General features: G+C 40.3%; 1 protein-coding gene across 2 annotated transcripts in view; it reads right to left on the bottom strand.

The window, feature by feature from the left end:
• Positions 1-19611, bottom strand: part of cyfip1 (cytoplasmic FMR1 interacting protein 1) — a 102358-nt gene that overhangs the window by 52232 nt on the left and 30515 nt on the right. For both annotated transcript variants that reach the window (XM_061887895.1, XM_061887894.1), the window contains exons 7-14: positions 17945-18041; positions 17692-17820; positions 17519-17623; positions 7047-7138; positions 3368-3485; positions 3187-3309; positions 260-385; positions 11-177 (exon numbers count right to left, since the gene is read on the bottom strand). In XM_061887895.1, coding sequence (XP_061743879.1) covers positions 11-177; positions 260-385; positions 3187-3309; positions 3368-3485; positions 7047-7138; positions 17519-17623; positions 17692-17820; positions 17945-18041 — 957 coding nt within the window. The remainder of the gene's footprint in view (positions 1-10; positions 178-259; positions 386-3186; positions 3310-3367; positions 3486-7046; positions 7139-17518; positions 17624-17691; positions 17821-17944; positions 18042-19611) is intronic.

Genomic DNA, 19611 nt, shown 5'->3' on the forward strand with positions numbered 1-19611 from the left:
CCCGACGCACCTCTGGACCACGTTCTTCTTCTTCTTGATGGCCTGGCGCAGCGGGTCGCGCAGCGTCACCTGGGAGAAGTCCTGCAGCGCCGAGTAGATGGTGTGGCGGATGGCGTGGTTGAAGACGCTCTCCATGCGGCCCATCAGCACCTGCAGCCCCTTGATCATGGCGATCACCTGACCAGAGGCGGCACCCAGGAGTCAGATGGAAAAAGCTCGCGGGGTGGGGGGGAGCGTGCGAGAGTACTGACTGGCTGACCTCCACCAGGGCAAACTTCTCCTCGGTTGTGTAGTTGTATCGAGTGGCACGCTCGTACTCCTCCGCGTTGTCGGGACACTCCTTGTTGGAGTACTTGTCTGTGGGGTGCACTAGTTTCCAGGAGTACTGTTGAGAAAGACGGTTCAATTTTAAAGTTAAAGTACCTATGACTGTCACACACACACTAGATCAGGGGTGCCCACACTTTTTCTGCAGGCGAGCTACTTTTCAATTGACCAACTCGAGGGGATCTACCTCATTTATATATATCATTTATATTTATACATTTTTGTAAACAAGTTAAATGTGTTTAATGATAATACAAGCATGTGTAACACATATAGATGTCTTTCTTTCACAAAGACAAGAATATAATTTGGTGTATTACCTGATTCTGATGACTTGCATTGATTGGAATCAGACAGTAATGATGATAACGCCCACATTTTCAAATGGAGGAGAAAAAAAGTTGTCCTTTCTGTACAATACCACATGAAAGTGGTTGTTTTTGGCATCTAATTCATCCAGCTTCCATACACTTTACAAGAAAAACATTGGAGGCAAATTCCGTAGCTTGCTTGATTGACATTCACGGCACCCGAGGGTCTTGTGAGATGACGCTGGCTGCTGCCAGTTCATTATTATGAAAAAATGACAGAGAGGAAGGCGAGAAACACTTTTTATTTCAACAGACTTTCGCGCCGTCCCTTCCGTCAAAACTCTAAAGGCCGACTGCACATTTCCTATCTTCACAATAAAAGCCCTGCTTCATGCTGCCTGCGCTAACAAAATAAGAGTCTCGGAAAGCACTTGTGCACGCCAGCTTTCTGAGGGATCGCTTGTGCACGCCAGTTTTCCGAGACTCTGTATTTAGTAAGCGCAGGCAGCATGAAGCAGGGCTTTTATTGTGAAGATAGGAAATGTGCAGTCGGCCTTTAGAGTTTTGACGGAAGGTACGGCGCGAGAGTCTGTTGAAATAAAAAGTGTTTCTCGCCTTCCTCTCGGTCATATTTTCATAATAATGATCTTGCAGCAGCCAGCGTCATCTCACAAGACCCTCCGGTACCGTGAATGTCATTTAAGTGACGTCTTGGTGAAGATTGATGATCACTAATTTTTAGGTCTATTTTTTTTAAAAGCCTGGCTGGAGATCGACTGACACACGCCCCGCGGTCGACTGGTAGCTCGCGACCGACGTAATGGGCACCCCTGCACTAGATGATGCAAAATTATTCCCTCCATTTGATCCATCACCCTTGATCAACCCCTGGGAGGTGAGGGGAGCAGTGAGTAGCAGCGGTGGCCGAGCCCGGGAATCATTTTTGGTGATTTAACCCCCAATTCCAACACTTGATGCTGAGTGCCAAGCAGGGAGGTAATAGGTCCCATTTTTATAGTCTTTGGTATGACTCGGCCGGGGTTTGAATTTACGACCTACCGATCTCAGGGCGGACACTGAGCAGGTTCGCCCATAGGAGGCTGGGCGATACGGCTGAAAACTGTATCGCGATATCAGTGTTTCGTATCGATAATAAGGATACTTGTTATGACTTGTGGAAAATAATGAGCAGGATAAAAATATATTGTACTTGAAATGTAGTTTCCTGTGATTGTAATCAAGGCAGAAAGGAAATGTCAACACAAGCGTGGAAAACACTCCAACTATGTCAACAAAATAGTCAAATCACATTGAACATTTAAGATCGTCAAAATAAGGATTATGTAAGAAAATAGGGCAAAGTGTGAAAATGTAAACAGTGAAACCTAAGAATAACTATTTTCTGCAGGTTTAGTGGCAGGAAATAACGGCTGTGTAACATTAATTTGCCATGTTATTCTTATTTAACTACGGAGAGGAATTGTTGTTTTGCAGTAATTGTTTAAATATTATTAGATCGGTCGATTTGATAATTATTGAAATTTTTTGGGGACTTTTGGAAAATGAGGAGCAGGAGAAAAATATATTTTACTAGAAATGTAACTTCCTGGGATTATAATCAAGGCAGACAGAAATGTCAACAAACTAGTCACATCACAAAAAAGCCACAAAATGCAACGGGTCCATCTGACCCACAAACACTGGGTGAGTAACAACAATATGAACATTACACAAGGGTTAAGTGTTCAATGTGATTTGACTATTTTGTTGACATTCTTTGAGTGTTTTCCATTTTTGTGTTGACATTTCCTTTCCTTTCCGCCTTGAAGGTTACATTTGAAATAATGATGTTTACAGTTTTTCCTGCTCATTTCCCAGAAGTCATAAAAACATGAATACACAACACTGATATCGTGATACAGTTTTCAGCCCTCGCCACATTGCAAAATCACGACATGGTAGATGTCAGAATAATTGTATCTAATTTATCACAAAACTATGTTGCCATGAGTTCCAGGCGAGAGGACAAAAGCTGTTTATGGTCCTACCAAGCAGAAAGCTTTTAAAATTCCACTGTGTACGATGGGAAGCGACATGGAGGCGTTGGTTTCTTTGATATATTGTAATCATAGAAAGATATTGTCTTAACCCGATCTACAAAACGGAGAGGAAGCAGGGCCTGACTCCCTTGTAGGCACCTCTTCTTTAAACTGTTTTACGACCTCTTCTTTGAACCGTTTACAACCTTTTGTTTGAACTGTTTTACGACCGTTTGTAATCAAAGGTGATGGCAATTTACGACCCCCCTCCCTTAGAAACAGCTGTTGCCATGTAATTAGGGAAAGTCCAAATAAAAGAGGAGGCGTACAATCTTTCGTCAGAGCGTGGTGGAGACTGTACAAGAGTACAGCCCAAACGTTTCTCCTCAATTGAGCCAAATTTAATTATGTCTCTGTATAATTCCTTGTTTCTTGTCTTGTTTAATAGATGTCATCAGTTTGTGAGCATGACAGATTTTTTTTTGGTGAGCAATGATGGTTACGCTCACCACTTCCATGACGTGAGCGCTCCACTGCGAGAGGAGCTGCATGCCCTGCAACGCCAGGTCAAACAGCTTCCTGTACTCCATGTCAGTCTTCTGGGCCTCCTGACGCCCAGACCCCGTCACCACCTGCACGGCAAGAACAGTCATGTCGGCACCCGGACGTTAAATGTTCCTCGGCACCAACCTCGCTGTTGCTGTAGCGAGCAAGCTCTGAGATGAAGCGCATGTGGTCCTCTCGGATCTGGATCATCTGCTCGCAGATGTTATACTGAGGGCTGCTTGATATGGACGTGCACGTCCACCTGGAGATGACAAAGTCAGTCAGTAACTACAAGTTCTGGTAGTAATGGTTCAATATGGCGAGGTTTGTATAGTGCCCATTCATTGTTGATGGGGGCGAATTCCTGGTAATTCCGGGTAATCGGGGAATATGCTGGCTTGAATGTCCAGGGTGAGTGGAGTGGGTGGATGCTAGAACGGTTCAAATCGCTTGAGAAATGTGCAGTATGGAGAGTTTTGTATATTTTCCATTCATTGTCGATGGAAAGAAAATTACCGGGAATTCCAGGAAAACCGGAATCTGGGGAAAGGGACATCATTATTTTGCATTCAACCTATGTGAAGAACAGTGTGGGTGAGACGCTGAAAATTTGGGAATTTAGGGACAACAGGAATTTGGAAAAATATAAAGGTAATACAACAATTTTCCTAAACGATATGTAGGGGTTGGTGTTGGAATTTTTCAAAGCAGTTGAAAAATATTGACGTAGTAACAGTTTGAATTTAAATGGGTATCTTGGAATTCCAGAAATTTTGGGAAAACTGGGAATTTGGGGAAAGGGAATACGCGTTTTGCATTCAATCTATGTGAAGAACAGTGTGGGTGAATGGTTGAAAGGTCGGAATCAGGAAAATTGGCGAAAAATTTGGGGTATTGTAGAACTATGAATACGTCCATTCATTTGAATGGGAGTTCCCTGGAAATTTGGGAATTTAGGGAAAACAAGAATTTAAAAAAATATATAGGTAATACAACAATTTTCGTAGATGATTTGTAGGGGTTTGTGTTGGAATTTTTTAAAAACGGTTGAAAATGTTGACGTAGTAACAGTTCGAATTTAAATGGTTATTTTTGGAATTCCTGGAATTTCGGGAAAACCGGGAAATCGTACAAAAATGAAAATGGTAGTTTTGTTGTCCCAATTAAGAGGTGGAGTGGTCATAAACGGCTGAAAAATGTGGACTGTAAAAACTTTCCAGGGGGAGATGAAAATAGGGCTTTGGAAAACCGGGAATTCTGGAAATTCCTGGAATTTTTTTTTTACTTGGAATGTGTGTAAAGAAGAGTGGTGTGTGTTGATGGCTGAAAGGTCAGAATCGGGTAAAAATGCAGCAACATTTTGGGAAATGCAGAACTATGACTACGTCCATTCATTAGAATGGGAATTTCCTGTAAATTTCAGGAAAAAAGGGAATTTTTGAAAATATAGGTAGTACAACAATTATCCTAGATGATATGAATGGGTTGGTATTGGAATTTTTAAAAACGGTTGAAAAATATTGAAGTAAAAGAATTCCTGGAATTTCGGGAAAACCGTGAATTTGTATGAAAATGTCAGTTGTCTCAATTAATAGGAATGTTTTGAATGTGCAAAGATCAAAAACTGTTGAAAAATGTGGACTGTGAAAACTTTCCAGGGAGAGATGAAAATAGGGCTTTGGAAAATCGGGAATACTGGAAATTCCTGGAACTTTTTGGAACTTGGACTGTCCAAAGTGATTGGAGTGTGTGGAGGGTGGAACGGTTCAAATCGGTTGAGAAATGTGGGATATGGAGAGGTTTGTGTAATGCCCATTCTTTTTCAATGTGGAGAAAATTGCCGGAAATTCCGGAAAAACTGGAATTTTGCGAAAGGAACAACATGTTTTGTGTTTAACAGATGTGAAGAGTAGTATGTGTTGATGGTTGAAAGGTCAGAATCAGGTAAAAATGGCGAAAATTTTGGGTATTGTAGAACTATGAACACGTCTATTCATTTGAATGGAAATTCCCTGGAAATTTGTGAACTTAGGGAAAACAGGAATTTAGAAATATATATATAGGTAATACCACAATTTTCCTAGATGATATGCAGGGGTTGGTGTTGGATTTTTTAAAACGGTTGAAAAATGTTGACGTAGTAACAGTTCGAATTTAAATGGGTACTTTGGAATTTCAGGAAAACCGGTAATTGGTACAGAAATAAAAATGGTAGTTTTGGTGTCCCAATTAAGAGGAACGTTTTAAAGGTGGAATGGTCATAAACGGTTGAAAAATGTGGACTGTGAAAACTTTCCAGAGAGAGAAGAAAATAGGGCTTTGGAAAATCGCGAATTCTGGGAATTCCTGGAATTTTTTGGAACTTGGAAGTATGGTAATTTGACTGTCCAAAGTGATTGGAGTGTGTGGAGGGTGGAACGTTTCAAATCGGTTGAGAAATGTGGGATATGGAGAGGTTTGTGTAATGCCCATTCTTTTTCAATGGGGAGAAAATTACAGGAAATTCCGGAAAAACTGGAATTTTGGCAGAAGGACACCATGTTTTGTGTTCAACATATGTGAAGAGTAGTGTGTGTTGATGGTTGAAAGGTCAGAATCGAGTAAATGGCGCAACATTTTGGGAAATGTAGAACTACATTAATTTGAATAGGAATTTCCTGGAAATTTTAGGATAAACGGGAATTTCTGAAAATATATGTATCACAACAATTATCCTAGATGATATGAATGGGTTGGTGTTGGAATTTTTTAAAACGGTTGAAAAATGTTGACCTAACAGTACAAATTTAAATTTTGGGATTCCTGGAGTTTCGGGAAAACCGGGAATTTTTTATGAAAAAGGGACAACATGTTTTGTGTTCAACATATGCGACGAACAGTGTGGGTGAATTGTTGAAAGGTCGGAATAGGGTAAAAATGGCGAACATTTTGGTCATTGTAGAACTATGAATAGGTCCATTCAATTGAATGGGAATTTCCTGGAAATTTGGTAATTTCAGGTATTCCTGAAATTTCGGAAAAACCAGGAATTTTTAGAAAAAGGAAAATCTCCCAATTAAGAAGAACGTTTTGAAGGTGCAATGGTCAAAAATGGTTGAATAATGGGGACTGTGAAAACTTTCCAGGGAGAGGTGAAAATGGGGCTTTGGAAAACTGAGAATTGTGGAAATTCCTGGAATTTTTGTTTAACTTGAAGTTTGATTATCAACGATGAGTGGAGAGTGTGGATGTTGGAAAGGTTCAAATCGCTGAGAAATGTGGGGTATGGAGAGTTTTGTATTTTGCCCATTTATTTTCAAAGGAGGGAAAATTAATTAGGTAATTTTGGGAAAAGGACAACATGTTTTGCGTTCAACATATGTGAACAACAATGTGGGTTGATGGTTGAAAGGTCTAAATTGGGTAAAATGAGTGCAATATTTTGAGAATTTTTGGCAATGTAGAACTATGAATATGTCAATTCGTTTGAATGGAAATTTCAGAAAAAAATTGAATTTTTAAAAATATAGGTAATACAACAATTCTTATCGATGAATGGGTTGGTTTTGAAAATTTTCTAAACGGTTGAAAAATGTTGACGTAGTGACAGATTTTAAATGGGTATGTTGGAATTCCGGGAATTTGTATGAAAATGGTAGCTGTCCCAAATAATAGGAATGTTTTGAAGGTGGAATGGTCAAAAACTTGGATATTCACACAATAATAACAATAATAAATAGATGTTTTGGTGTAGAATCTTCTATGTGTGAATGTTTGGACATTCACACAATAGTCAAGTCTTGAGATCAGGGTTCTAGAATAAACAAGGTGTTCCCCCTCTCACCTGGACTTGTTCTCTTCGAAGTGTGCACTGGTCTTGATGTACCGGGACAACTCGATCTGCATGTCGCCGAACAGAGGAACCACCTGGAGCTGCTGTAGAGTACAAACAAAACAAGAATTGGAGTGAGTAGAAACGACAGAGAAATAACAGTTGGGACAACTATAGACAATAGACATGTTATAAGTAGACAGAGCATGGAGCGCTACTGCCTACTGGCGCTGACGAGACGTGGGGCCGCCATCTTGGAGTGGTGATCCGCTCCACTCAGGGCAATTCATTTGACAGGAGCAATGAACTGTGAGCGCATTTAATTCATCTTACCTCACGTTTTTTTGTCATACGTGTAGCTATGATAAAGGACACATGTTTTGACGTGTTTTTATTATTCATAGTTTGCTTAACAGTAATAGAATATTCTTATATGCTACAAATGACCAGACGTCCGAGATCAAAACTGGGGATATAATCCCAGAGAAGGGGGGAAAAAAGGTCAGCTATTTTTAAATTGAAGAAACAATATGATTAGGTTATATATACATGCGTATATCCTACATAAACAAAATATGAATACATTAGATATCTATATCTTAGGGACCTATAGACTGTATCTCTGTTGCTGCAGCAACAGAGAGTTTATTCTGTTTTGACACTTTGTATTGATATTTTGTATTACATTCTTCCCTTAAATGATCATGTTTACAGTGATTGTTTTATATGTATTTTTTATGTATGTCGCTTTGGATAAAAGCGTCTGCCAAATACTTAAACATAAACCTATACAAACACCTGAAAGTCTTTATATCAGCTAAAATCACCAATCTGTTTCACTGGATTCAGAATAAAACCAAATTCGGTTTTACCCAACAATGTTAGTGTTTGAAGATTGTTACTTGAAGACTTATTCCTGATTACAATTATACTGTTAAGAAAGTAGTGTCTTATACTTTGCCTAAAAAGAGAATGCATCATAATCAGTGGTGGCTGGTGAATTTTGTTTTAGGTGGGGGTGAAAGTTTGTAAACCAAACCCCTGTAGGGGGGTCATCCTCCCCCAGAAGATTTCTTTGTGATGTTCACATACAAATATTGAAGATCTTTGCTCCTTCTCAAATCTGTGGTAATATTCTTTTCACAAAATACAACAAATAGTACGTTAATGTTAAATCTTACTTGCGAAAAGTAACCATGATTGGGAATAAAAGCAGCTTTCATTAAGTGCTTGGTCATTCACAAACAAGGACGGGGCTAGGGTCACCACTTTGTCAACAAATGCGTGAGCAAAATGTCCAACAGTTTAAGAACAACATTTCTCAACCAGCTATTGCAAGGAAATGAGGGATTTAACAATCTACAGTCCGTAATATCATCAAAAGGTTCAGAGAATCTGGAGAAATCACTGCACGTCTCTCTAGGTCGGGGGTCAGCAACCCGCGGCTCGTTAGCGCTGTCCGAAAGGCTCTCTGGAGCTTTTTCAAAAATGTATGAAAAATGGAAACAGATATTTTTTGTTTTAATATGGTTTCTGTAGGAGGACAAACATGACACAAACCTCCATAATTGTTATAAAGCACACTGTATATTAAACATGCTTCACTGATTCGAGTTTTTGGCGAGCACCGTTTTGTCCCATTAATTTTGACGGTCCTTGAACTCACCGTAGTTTGTTTACATGTATAACGTTCTCCGACTTTCTAAGACGTGTTTTATGCCACTTCTTTATCTGTCTCATCTTGTCCACCAAACTTTTAATGATGTGCGTGAATGCACAAAGGTGCGTTTCGTTGATGTTATTGACTTGTGTGGAGTGCTAATCAGACATGCTATTTAGGCTAGCTGTATGTACAAACCCCGTTTCCATATGAATTGGGAAATTGTGTTAGATGTAAATATTAACAGAATACAATGATTTGCAAATTTATTTTCAACCCATATTCAATTGAATGCACTACAAAGACAAGATATTTGATGTTCAAAATCATAAACTTTTCTTTTTTTTGCAAACAATAATTAACTTAGAATTTCATGGCTGCAACACGTGCCAAAGTAGTTGGGAAAGGGCATGTTCACCACTGTGTTACATCACATTTTCTTTTAACAACACTCAATAAACGTTTGGGAACTGAGGAAACTAATTGTTGAAGCTTTGAAAGTAGAACTCTTTACCATTCTTGCTTGATGTACAGCTTAAGTTGTTAAGTTGTCTTATTTTACGCTTTATTATGCGCCACACATTTTCGATGGGCCAGGAAAGTACCCGCACTCTTTTACTACGAAGCCACGCTGTTATGACAAGTGGCTTGGCATTGTTTTGCTGAAATAAGCAGGGACGTCCATGATACCGTTGCTTGGATGACAACACATGTTGCTCCAAAACCTGCTTATTTCAGCAAGACAATGCCAAGCCACGTGTCACAACAGTGTGGCTTCATAGTAAAAGAGTGCAGGTGCTAGACTGGCCTGCCTGTAGTCCAGACCTGTCTCCCATTGAAAATGTGTGGCGCATTATGAAGCCTGAAATAGCACAACGGAGACCCCAGACTGTTGAACAACTTAAGTTGTACATCAAGCAAGAATGGGAAAGAATTCAACTTAAAAAATGTGTCTCCTCAATTCCCAAACATTTACTGAGTGTTGTTAAAAGGAAAGGCCATGTAACACAGTGGTAAAAATGCCCAAAGGCTGTTCGTCGCAATGGATGGTTTGGGCAGGGCTGTGGAAACAGACTGCGGCGATTTCTGAACTGAATCGCAAGATGGATCACATCATTGAGAAGCTTGCTGAAAAGAAAAAAATAATAATTGCATTTGAGAGCACACAGCATAGACACAGCATAGACGAACAGAACAAACATTCTAATCTACGATTTGACTCCCTCCAATGGCCTTGACGTTGTGGAAACAGGACGGGGCTGTGCTGAAAAACACCCCCGAGGATACCTCAATGATGGACACTTTTGACCTCCCTCCCTACTCAACGACACCTGGAGTCGAACTTTTGCAGATCGGCCTCAGTCTAAAAACATTACATCATCACACCCAAGACAATTGGGCATACACGCACGCACCCCCCACCCCCACCCCATGCCATGCCATGCCATGCCTTCACCACCGCTTTTTCCCCTTGGGGTGAAGGTCGGATGGCAGCTCTTCAAAGCAGCGGTCGCCTTCCTGGGCCCCAACTCCCCGCCCCTCTGTTGCGAGTTTGTCGTGATTAAATGTAACGTGTTTATGTGTGCATTGCATGGAGTTTTTTTTCCCCACTCCAGATTAGGCCCCCTTAGTAGCCCAGTCTGGATTGTATTTTTTTACTCATCTTTTCCCCCAGCGTTTTACCTTTTTCCCATCTTTTATGGGGCGCCTTGTGGTGACCAATCAGCGTTCCTGTTCTGTAACCCTGTACCCTGTTTGTTTGTTTTTTTCCCCACTCCAGATTAGGCCCCCTTAGTAGCCCAGTCTGGATTGTATTTTTTTACTCATCTTTTCCCCCAGCGTTTTACCTTTTTCCCATCTTTTATGGGGCGCCTTGTGGCGACCCTTCAGCGTTCCTGTTCTGTAACCCTGTACCCTATTTGTCTAATCTTGAACGGGTTTGTGCTGAAAACAAAGTTTCGTTGTACTTGTGCAATGACAATAAAGACCTACCTACCTACCCTGTGACAACTTTTTTGCGATATGTTGCTGCCATTAAATTCTAAGTTCATGATTATTTGCAAAGAAAAAAAAGACGTTTCTGAGTGTGAACATTAAATATCTTGTCTTTGAAGTAGAGATGTCCAATTATATCGGACTGCCGATATTATTGGCCGATAAATGCTTTAAAATGTAGTATTGGAAGTTATCGGAATCTGTTTCAAAAAGTTTAAATTATGACTTTTTAAAACGCCGCTGTACGGAGTGGTATATCCTACATAAACAAAATATGAATACATTAGATATGTATATCTTAGGGACCTATAGACTGTATCTCTGTTGCTGCAGCAACAGAGAGTTTATTCTGTTTTGACACTTTGTATTGATATTTTGTATTACATTCTTCCCTTAAATGATCATGTTTACAGTGATTGTTTTATATGTCAAGAGAAAACATTTTTATTATATTGTTATATGTATCCAGTGATTATACTATGAAGTTATTTTCCATTTAACTTCACTAGTTTAAAATAATTTTTTATTCAAAATCGCTTAATTTTCACATTTTCCGTTCAAATACTGAGCAGAGACTTGCGGTGAGTCCGCAGCCAGTTGAGCCTCCCCGTCACCATGGCAATGACTCGGCTAACTGCTGGCTGCGGTGCAGTGAGACCGTATTGCTATATGAATTATACTATACTTTTCCATAGTTTAGTTAGCTGAGGTATATAATGTACAGTGTATTTTGTCAACAACTGTATGCTGGGCAATCCTAAAACAGCTGCAAAGATGCACTGTGTGAGGCTCGCAGTAATCCTGCCTCCTGGTGGTAGAGGGCGCTAGTGATCCCAGGGATCATTCTTACGACTGCAGAAAAGTAACAACATTTTACAGTTAGCAAGTCAAATGCAGCGGCCGTTTATTTTTTCCTCTCGCCTGGAGTTTTAAAATGGAGGATTATATATTTAAAATAAAACAGTTTGGTAAACTGGACTTCCAATCGAAGCAGGAGATAATAGTTCATGGAAGACCAACGCCGGAGCTAAAAGTTTGCTTCAGACTTCGGGACAGAAGACCCGTACTTTTCAAACGGTGTGGTACACACAAAAAGTCTGGCTGTGTGGATGTCCAACAAGAAACCGGTTATTTTTGCTTTTCCTGCCTTCTTTTCTTGTGACAATGTCTGGACTCAGATGGGATATTGTGACCTGAAGAATTTGCAGAGAAGCCTCGTCAAACATGAGCGGTCGACCACTCACATTCAAAGCCAGATCGCGCTCAAAACGTTCGGGATGTCCAGGATAGACTTGGCTTTGGATGAACAGCGAAGACTCAACATCAGCACCCACAATGCTAAGGTAAAGAAGAACCGAGAGATTTTAAAATACCTCATCAATGCCAGCTGTTTCCTTGCCAAACAGCAACTGCCATTCCGTGGAAATGATGAAAGTACAGGCTCTACCAATCGTGGCAACTATGTTGAACTATTGCATGTTTTTGCTGAGAATGACCATGATGACAGGCTAGCTAGACATTTGGAGACATCCACTGTATTTTCTGGTGTGTCAAAAAGAATACAGAATAATTTAATCGAAGCAGTTGGGGATGTCATTAGAAATGACATTAAAAGGGAGATCAGTGCAGCCAAATTTTTTGCTGTAGAAGTGGACGAGACCACAGATGTCACAAACCATGCTCAGATTTCTGTCATATTAGTATTTGGCTACAACTGAAGCAGGCTGTGCGGTGAAGGAGGCATTTTTGGGATTTGATGACGTCAGCAATGACAGACGCGCTCCTGCCATTGCTGAGTATGTCCTGGGAGTGTTGGAGAAGTATGGCTGTGTTGAAAAGCTTGTAGCTCAGACCTATGATGGGGCCACTGTAACAGAGGTGGGTAGTAACGCGCTACATTTACTCCGTTACATTTACTTGAGTAACTTTTGGGATAAATTGTACTTCTACGAGTAGTTTTTATGCAACATACTTTTACTTTTACTTGAGTATATTTATAGAGAAAAAACGCTACTTTTACTCCGTTCCATTGATCTACATTCAGCTCGCTACTCGCTACTTTTTTTTATCGATCTATTAATGTTTGTTTTGGTTAATGACAGAGCTTCAAAGTAGAATCTACGCATGCCTGCGTTTCACCAATCACATGCAGTCACTGGTGACGTTGGACCAATCAAACAGAGCCAGGCGGTCACATGACCCGACTTAAACAAGTTGAAAAACGTATTGTGGTGTTACCATTTAGTGGTCAATTGTACGGATTATGTACTGTACTGTGCAATCTACTAATAAAAGTTTCAATCAATCAAAAGTGTAAAGGAAAAAAGACACTTTTTATTTCAACCGTACTTCCCGTCACAAGCCTAAAGACTGATCGCACAGTTCCTGTCTTCACAATAAAAGTGCCGCTCCATCGCGCCTGCGCTAACAAAATAAGAGTCTCCGAAAGCCAGCGCAAACAAGCTAGCAAGCCACGGAGTTTGCCGCCAATGTGTTTCTTGTAAAGTGTATAAAAACGAATATGGAAGCTGGACAAATAAGATGCCAAAAACCAACGACTTTCATGTGGTATTAGACAGAAAAGAGGAACTTTTTTTCTCCTCCATTTGAAAACGTGGACGTCTGATTCCAATCAATACAAGTCATCAGAATCAGGTAATACACCAACTTATATTCTTGTCTTCATGAAAGATAGGAATTTATATGTTAAACATGCATGTATATTCATTAAAACACCTTTAACATGTCACCAAAAACGGTAAAATAATATAAATTATATACTGTATATATAAATGTATGTATGTATGTGTGTATATATATATATATATACAAATATATATATGTATGTATATATGTATGATATGTGTGTGTATGTATATATGAGGTAGATCACCTCGACTTGGTCATTTATTAAGTAATTGATTAACTTTATAAATCTTATTGGAGTGTTACCATTTAGTGGTCAATTGTACGGATTATGTACTGTACTGTGCAATCTACTAATACAAGTTTCAATCAATCAATCAATCAATCAATGCCTACTGAGCCTATGGTGCTGTTAAGTTATTGTGGCTCAATGTGCCTTCATTTTTATTTTATTTTAATGTAGTATTATTTGATATATATTATTGTTTTGGTTGCTTAAGAGATATTCCTGGCTCTGAATTTGCTCATTGCTATTTTTATGTTTTTGTGCATTATTGGTCGCCGTAATCATTAAACAAACAGGTTACTCATCAGTTACTCAGTACTTGAGTAGTTTTTTCACAACATACTTTTTACTTTTACTCAAGTAAATATTTGGGTGACTACTCCTTACTTTTACTCGAGTAATAAATCGCTAAAGTAACAGTACTCTTACTTGAGTACAATTTCTGGCTACTCTACCCACCTCTGCACTGTAATGACCTCAGAGCTTAATGGCGTGCAAGCTAAAACTAAAGAAAGAGTGCCCGAAGCCATGTCCACCCACTGTTACGCACACAAGCTGAACTTAGTGCTATTGCATTCAGCAAAGTGCATGCACGTTTTTTAAAACAGCTGAGGGACTAGCCTCATTTTTCAGCAAGTCCACAAAGCGCACTCACTTGCTGGATGATGTTGTCAAGCGCCGTTTACCCAGGGCAGCGCCCACAAGATGGAGCTCTAACTCCATGCTGCTGCAGACAATAAGCATGCACCACAATGACCTGCGCACGTTATTTCACATCATCATTGAAAATCCTGACAGCTGGGATAATGACACGCTAATGATGGCAACAGGATACGATCACCGGCTGTCAAAAGCATCTACATGCTTTCTCCTTATGGTATATGAGGACATTTTCAATGAGACTAATGCACTTTTTAGAGTGCTGCAAAACAAAGTGATGGACATTGAATATTGTCTTGCACGCATTCGCGACACCATTGCAACTCTTGAGCGCATGAGACTGGATATCAAAAGTTTCTGTGACCGATTTGAGAAGAAATGCAGCGCACTTGGCCTGGCAGAGTGGAGGCAGACAGTCAATTAGATTTGAACGAAAAACGAGCGTTCGGTAACATTCTGGATGACATAAGCTATCAAATGAAGGCTAGGTTTGATCATTTTGGTGAGCTGGCTTTCCTTGGTTTGGTTGATTGTTCGAAATTCAGTGAAATGTCAAAACATTTTGATGACACAAAACTGCAGAGCCTGTCCAAATATGCCAGATTCTTTGACTTTGTGCAACTAAAGGCGGATCTAGTTGGACTGTATAGATCACAAATGGTGAGGGATGAATGTAAATCTCTTGGACAGCTTCTCAGCTTTTTGTTCCAGAAGAACGTCATCCAAACTGTTCCTGAGGCAACAAAGTTACTCCAGCTAGTGCTCACTGTTCCAGCTACTACAGCATCGGTGGAGCGGTCATTCTCAGCACTGAAAAGAATCAAAACATACAGTCGGAACAGGACCGGTCAAGGACGACTTGCTTCCCTGGCAGTGATCTCCATCGAGACAGAGAGACTTGTAAAACTGAAGGAATATAAGGAAGACTTCTATAAACAAGTTATTGATGCTTTTGTTCAGAAGGAGCGGCGCATGGACTTCATTTATAAGTAAAGGTAAGACCATAGTAACGTTTTTTTAATATAATGTGCTTTTTTGTGTGCTACAGTTTGTATGTGTAAAGAATGCTGGTATGAGCTTTTAAACATAACCCATTAACTGCTGCCAATCAAATGGTGAATAAGATACTCTTTAGGGTTCATATGTTTGTAAATCTGACTGTGATGAAGTCAGTGCCTCACCAGCCATGAACCTCACTGAACGTCAATGACGGACGTAGGCAGAAGTACAGAGCACCAATAAACCTTAAAGGCACTGACTTTGCGTGCCGGCCCAATCACGCGATATCTACGGCTTTTCACACACACAAGTGAATGCAATGCATACTTGGTCAACAGCCATGCAGGTCACACTGAGGGTGGCCGTATAAACAACTTTAACTCTGTTATAATTATGCGCCGCCACACTGTGAACCCACACCAAACAAGAATGACAAACACATTTCGGGAGAACATCTGCACCGTAACACAACATAAACACAACAAAACAAATACCCAGAACCCCTTGCGGCACTAACTCTTCCGGGACGCTACAACTTACACCCCCCACCCACCTCAACCTCCTCATGCTTGCTCAGGGAGCTGCTGTTTTGAGACATGTTAAAAAAAATAATGCACTCTGTGACTTCAATAATAAATATGGCAGTGCCATGTTGGCATTTTTTCTCCATAACTTGTTACATTGCATTATATTACAATGCATCACAACAAAATTAGGCATAATAATGTGTTAATTCCACGACTGTATATATCGGAATCGGATGATATCGGAATTGGTAATGAAGAGTTGGACAACATCGGGACATCGGCAAAAAAGCCAATATCATACATCTCGAGTAGAAATGCCCTTGTGACAACTTTTTTGCAATGTGTTGCTGCCATTATATTCTAAGTTAATGATTATTTGCCCCAAAAAATGAAGTTTCTCAGTGTGAACATTAAATATCTTGTCTTTACAGTCTATTCAATTGAATATAAGTTGAATAAAATTAGCAAATCATTGCATTCTCTTTTTATTTACCATTTACACAACGTGCCAACTTCACTGGTTTTGTAGTTTGGAGTAGTTTAGAAGCCAAAATACATCCATTCTGTCTTCATACTGTAAGCCAGGGGTGCCCATTACGTCGATCGCGAGCTACCAGTCGATCTCCAGCCAGGCTTTTAAAAAAAATAGACCTAAAAATTTGTGATCATCAATCTTCACCAAGACGTCACTTAAATGACATTCACGGTACCGGAGGGTCTTGTGAGATGACGCTGGCTGCTGCAAGATCATTATTATGAAAATATGACCGAGAGGAAGGCGAGAAACACTTTTTATTTCAACAGACTCTCGCGCCGTACCTTCCGTCAAAACTCTAAAGGCCGACTGCACATTTCCTATTTTCACAATAAAAGCCCTGCTTCATGCTGCCTGCGCTAACTAAATACAGAGTCTGGGAAAACTGGCGTGCACAAGCAATCCCTCAGAAAGCTGGCGTGCACATCACTTGTGCACGCCAGCTTTCTGAGACTCTTATTTTGTTAGCGCAGGCAGCATGAAGCAGGGCTTTTATTGTGAAGATAGGAAATGTGCAGTCGGCCTTTAGAGTTTTGACGGAAGGGACGGCGCGAAAGTCTGTTAAAATAAAAAGTGTTTCTCGCCTTCCTCTCTGTCATTTTTTCATAATAATGAACTGGCAGCAGCCAGCGTCATCTCACAAGACCCTCGGGTGCCGTGAATGTCAATCAAGCAAGCTACGGAATTTGCCGCCAATGTTTTTCTTGTAAAGTGTATGGAAGCTGGATGAATTAGATGCCAAAAACCAACCACTTTCATGTGGTATTGTACAGAAAGGACAACTTTTTTTCTCCTCCATTTGAAAATGTGGGCGTTATCATCATTACTGTCTGATTCCAATCAATGCAAGTCATCAGAATCAGGTAATACACCAACTTATATTCTTGTCTTCGTGAAAGAAAGACATCTATATGTGTTACACATGCTTGTATTATCATTAAACACATTTAACTTGTTTACAAAAATGTCTCTTTCATAAATAAATAAATATAAATGATATATATAAATGAGGTAGATCCCCTCGAGTTGGTCAATTGAAAAGTAGCTCGCCTGCAGAAAAAGTGTGGTCACCCCTGCTGTAAGCGCTCTGTGTGTGCCTGGTTCCAATTCTAATTTGCTACATCTTCTGTTCAGGTAGCGTTTCGGTACATAATTCCACTTCCTGCTGCCACTTACCTTGAAGAACTTGTCGATCTTGGTCAGGTTGATTCTCTTCTTGGCGTCCATCTTGTAGATGTTGCTGCTGGTGCCGTCCATGAGGTATAAGCCAAAGCCCATCACCTGCACGCACAGTGCGGGGGGGTGGTCAGCGGAACTAACTACCCAGACAAAGTGCTGGGGTCACTCACTTTGAGCAACATGTGCTTCTCGCCGGGGGTGAGGTACATCTTGTTGTCGTAGTACTCCGCACACAAGTTGACGATGTCGGCCAGCAGCTCCTCGTAGCCGTTGATCACCTCCAGCTGCTGCTGCAGAGACTGGAAAAACCACAGAGGATCCAGACCGTGAGCTGACTCGTGCTACATCGCAATTTAGTGGCCACGCGCAGGATCCTCACAGGTATGAGGGAAAAAAACTCTTTGATGCTTATGGAAGACCCACCTGCGTGATCTTGTTGTGGTTTGCCAGGAACATGGACAAGTTCTGAGACTCCTGGATGGACGAGGGCTCGGACATTTTCCGCAGGAACTGGGCGGCGCTGTGAGGAGAAAATTGGATTCGGTTCGAATCAGAATTGGATTCAGTTTACGTGATGGAGATGGGAAGGGAGCCGGTTTAAATACTGACTTAGTATTACAGCTTTTATTTGTTTTGTCAAGGCAACAATGCTAGCAGTTACTTAAATTGACACAAATATTACACTGTTAGTGGAAATTAAAGTTAAAGTACCACTGATAGTCACACACACACACTAGGTTTGGCGAAATTATTCTCTGCATTTGACCCATCACCCTTGATCACCCCCTTGGAGGTGAGGGGAGCAGTGAGCAGCTGCAGTGGCCGCGCCCGGGAATCATTTTTGGTGATTTAACCCCCAATTCCAAGCCTTGATGCTGAGTGCCAAGCAGGGAGGTAATGGTCCCATTTTTATAGTCTTTGGTATGACTCGGCCGGGGTTTGAACTAACAATCTACCGATCTCAGGGCGGACACTCTAACCACAAGGCCATTAAATTACTTTATTCTAAAATATTGAATATCATTTTTGGTAGTTAAGTTAAAGTACCACTGATAGTCACACACACACACACTAGGTTTGGCGAAATTATTCTCTGCATTTGACCCATCACCCTTGATCACCCCCTTGGAGGTGAGGGGAGCAGTGAGCAGCTGCAGTGGCCACGCCCGGGAATCATTTTTGGTGATTTAACCCCCAATTCCAACCCTTGATGCTGAGTGCCAAGCAAGGAGGCAATGGGTCCCATTTTTTTTATAGTCTTTGGTATGAGTCAGCCGGGGTTTGAACTCCCAACCTACCCATCTCAGGGCGAACACTCTAGCCACTATGCCACTGAGTAGGTAATAAATGTTATTTTTATTTTTTTCCCCCCTTACTTAAAAAAAAACGTTGCAACACACGAGCGTTTTAACAATAGAGAAAAAAGACAGCATTAACTTTTAGCTAACATCAACAAATAGCCCGCATTGTTGATAACTAGCATTAGTTTATAGCTAGAATTAGCTTATAACTAAAATTAGTTAATAGCTCAAGTTAGCTAAAAGCTAGCATTAGTTTTTATCTAGCATTAGCTTATTGCAAACAGTTATAGTTAGCATTAGCTAATAGCTAGCATGAGTTTATAGCTAGAATTAGCTTAAAGCTGACATTAATAGCTCACATTAGCCAATAACCAGCTTTTGTTGATTACTAGCATTAGCTTATAGCTAGCATTAACTAAGTTAACATTAGAAAATAACTAGCTTTTGTTGATTACTAGCACTGGCTTATAGCTAGCATTAACTAAGTTAACACTAGTCAATAGCTAGCCTTTTTTGATACCTAGCATTAGCTTATAGCTAGCATTAACCAAGTTAACATTAGAAAATAACTACCTAAGATGATTACTACCATTAGCTTATAGCTAGCATTAACTAAGTTAACATTAGCCAATAGCTATCATTTGTTGATAACTACCATTAGCTTATTGCTAGCATTAACTAAGTCAACATTAGAAAATAACTAGCTTTTGTTGATTACTAGCACTAGCTTATAGCTAGCATTAACTAAGTTAACATTAGCCAATAGCTAGCATTTGTTGATAACTAGCA

The sequence above is a fragment of the Nerophis ophidion genome, linkage group LG26 (assembly GCF_033978795.1).
Source record: "Nerophis ophidion isolate RoL-2023_Sa linkage group LG26, RoL_Noph_v1.0, whole genome shotgun sequence".
NCBI lineage: Eukaryota > Metazoa > Chordata > Actinopteri > Syngnathiformes > Syngnathidae > Nerophis > Nerophis ophidion.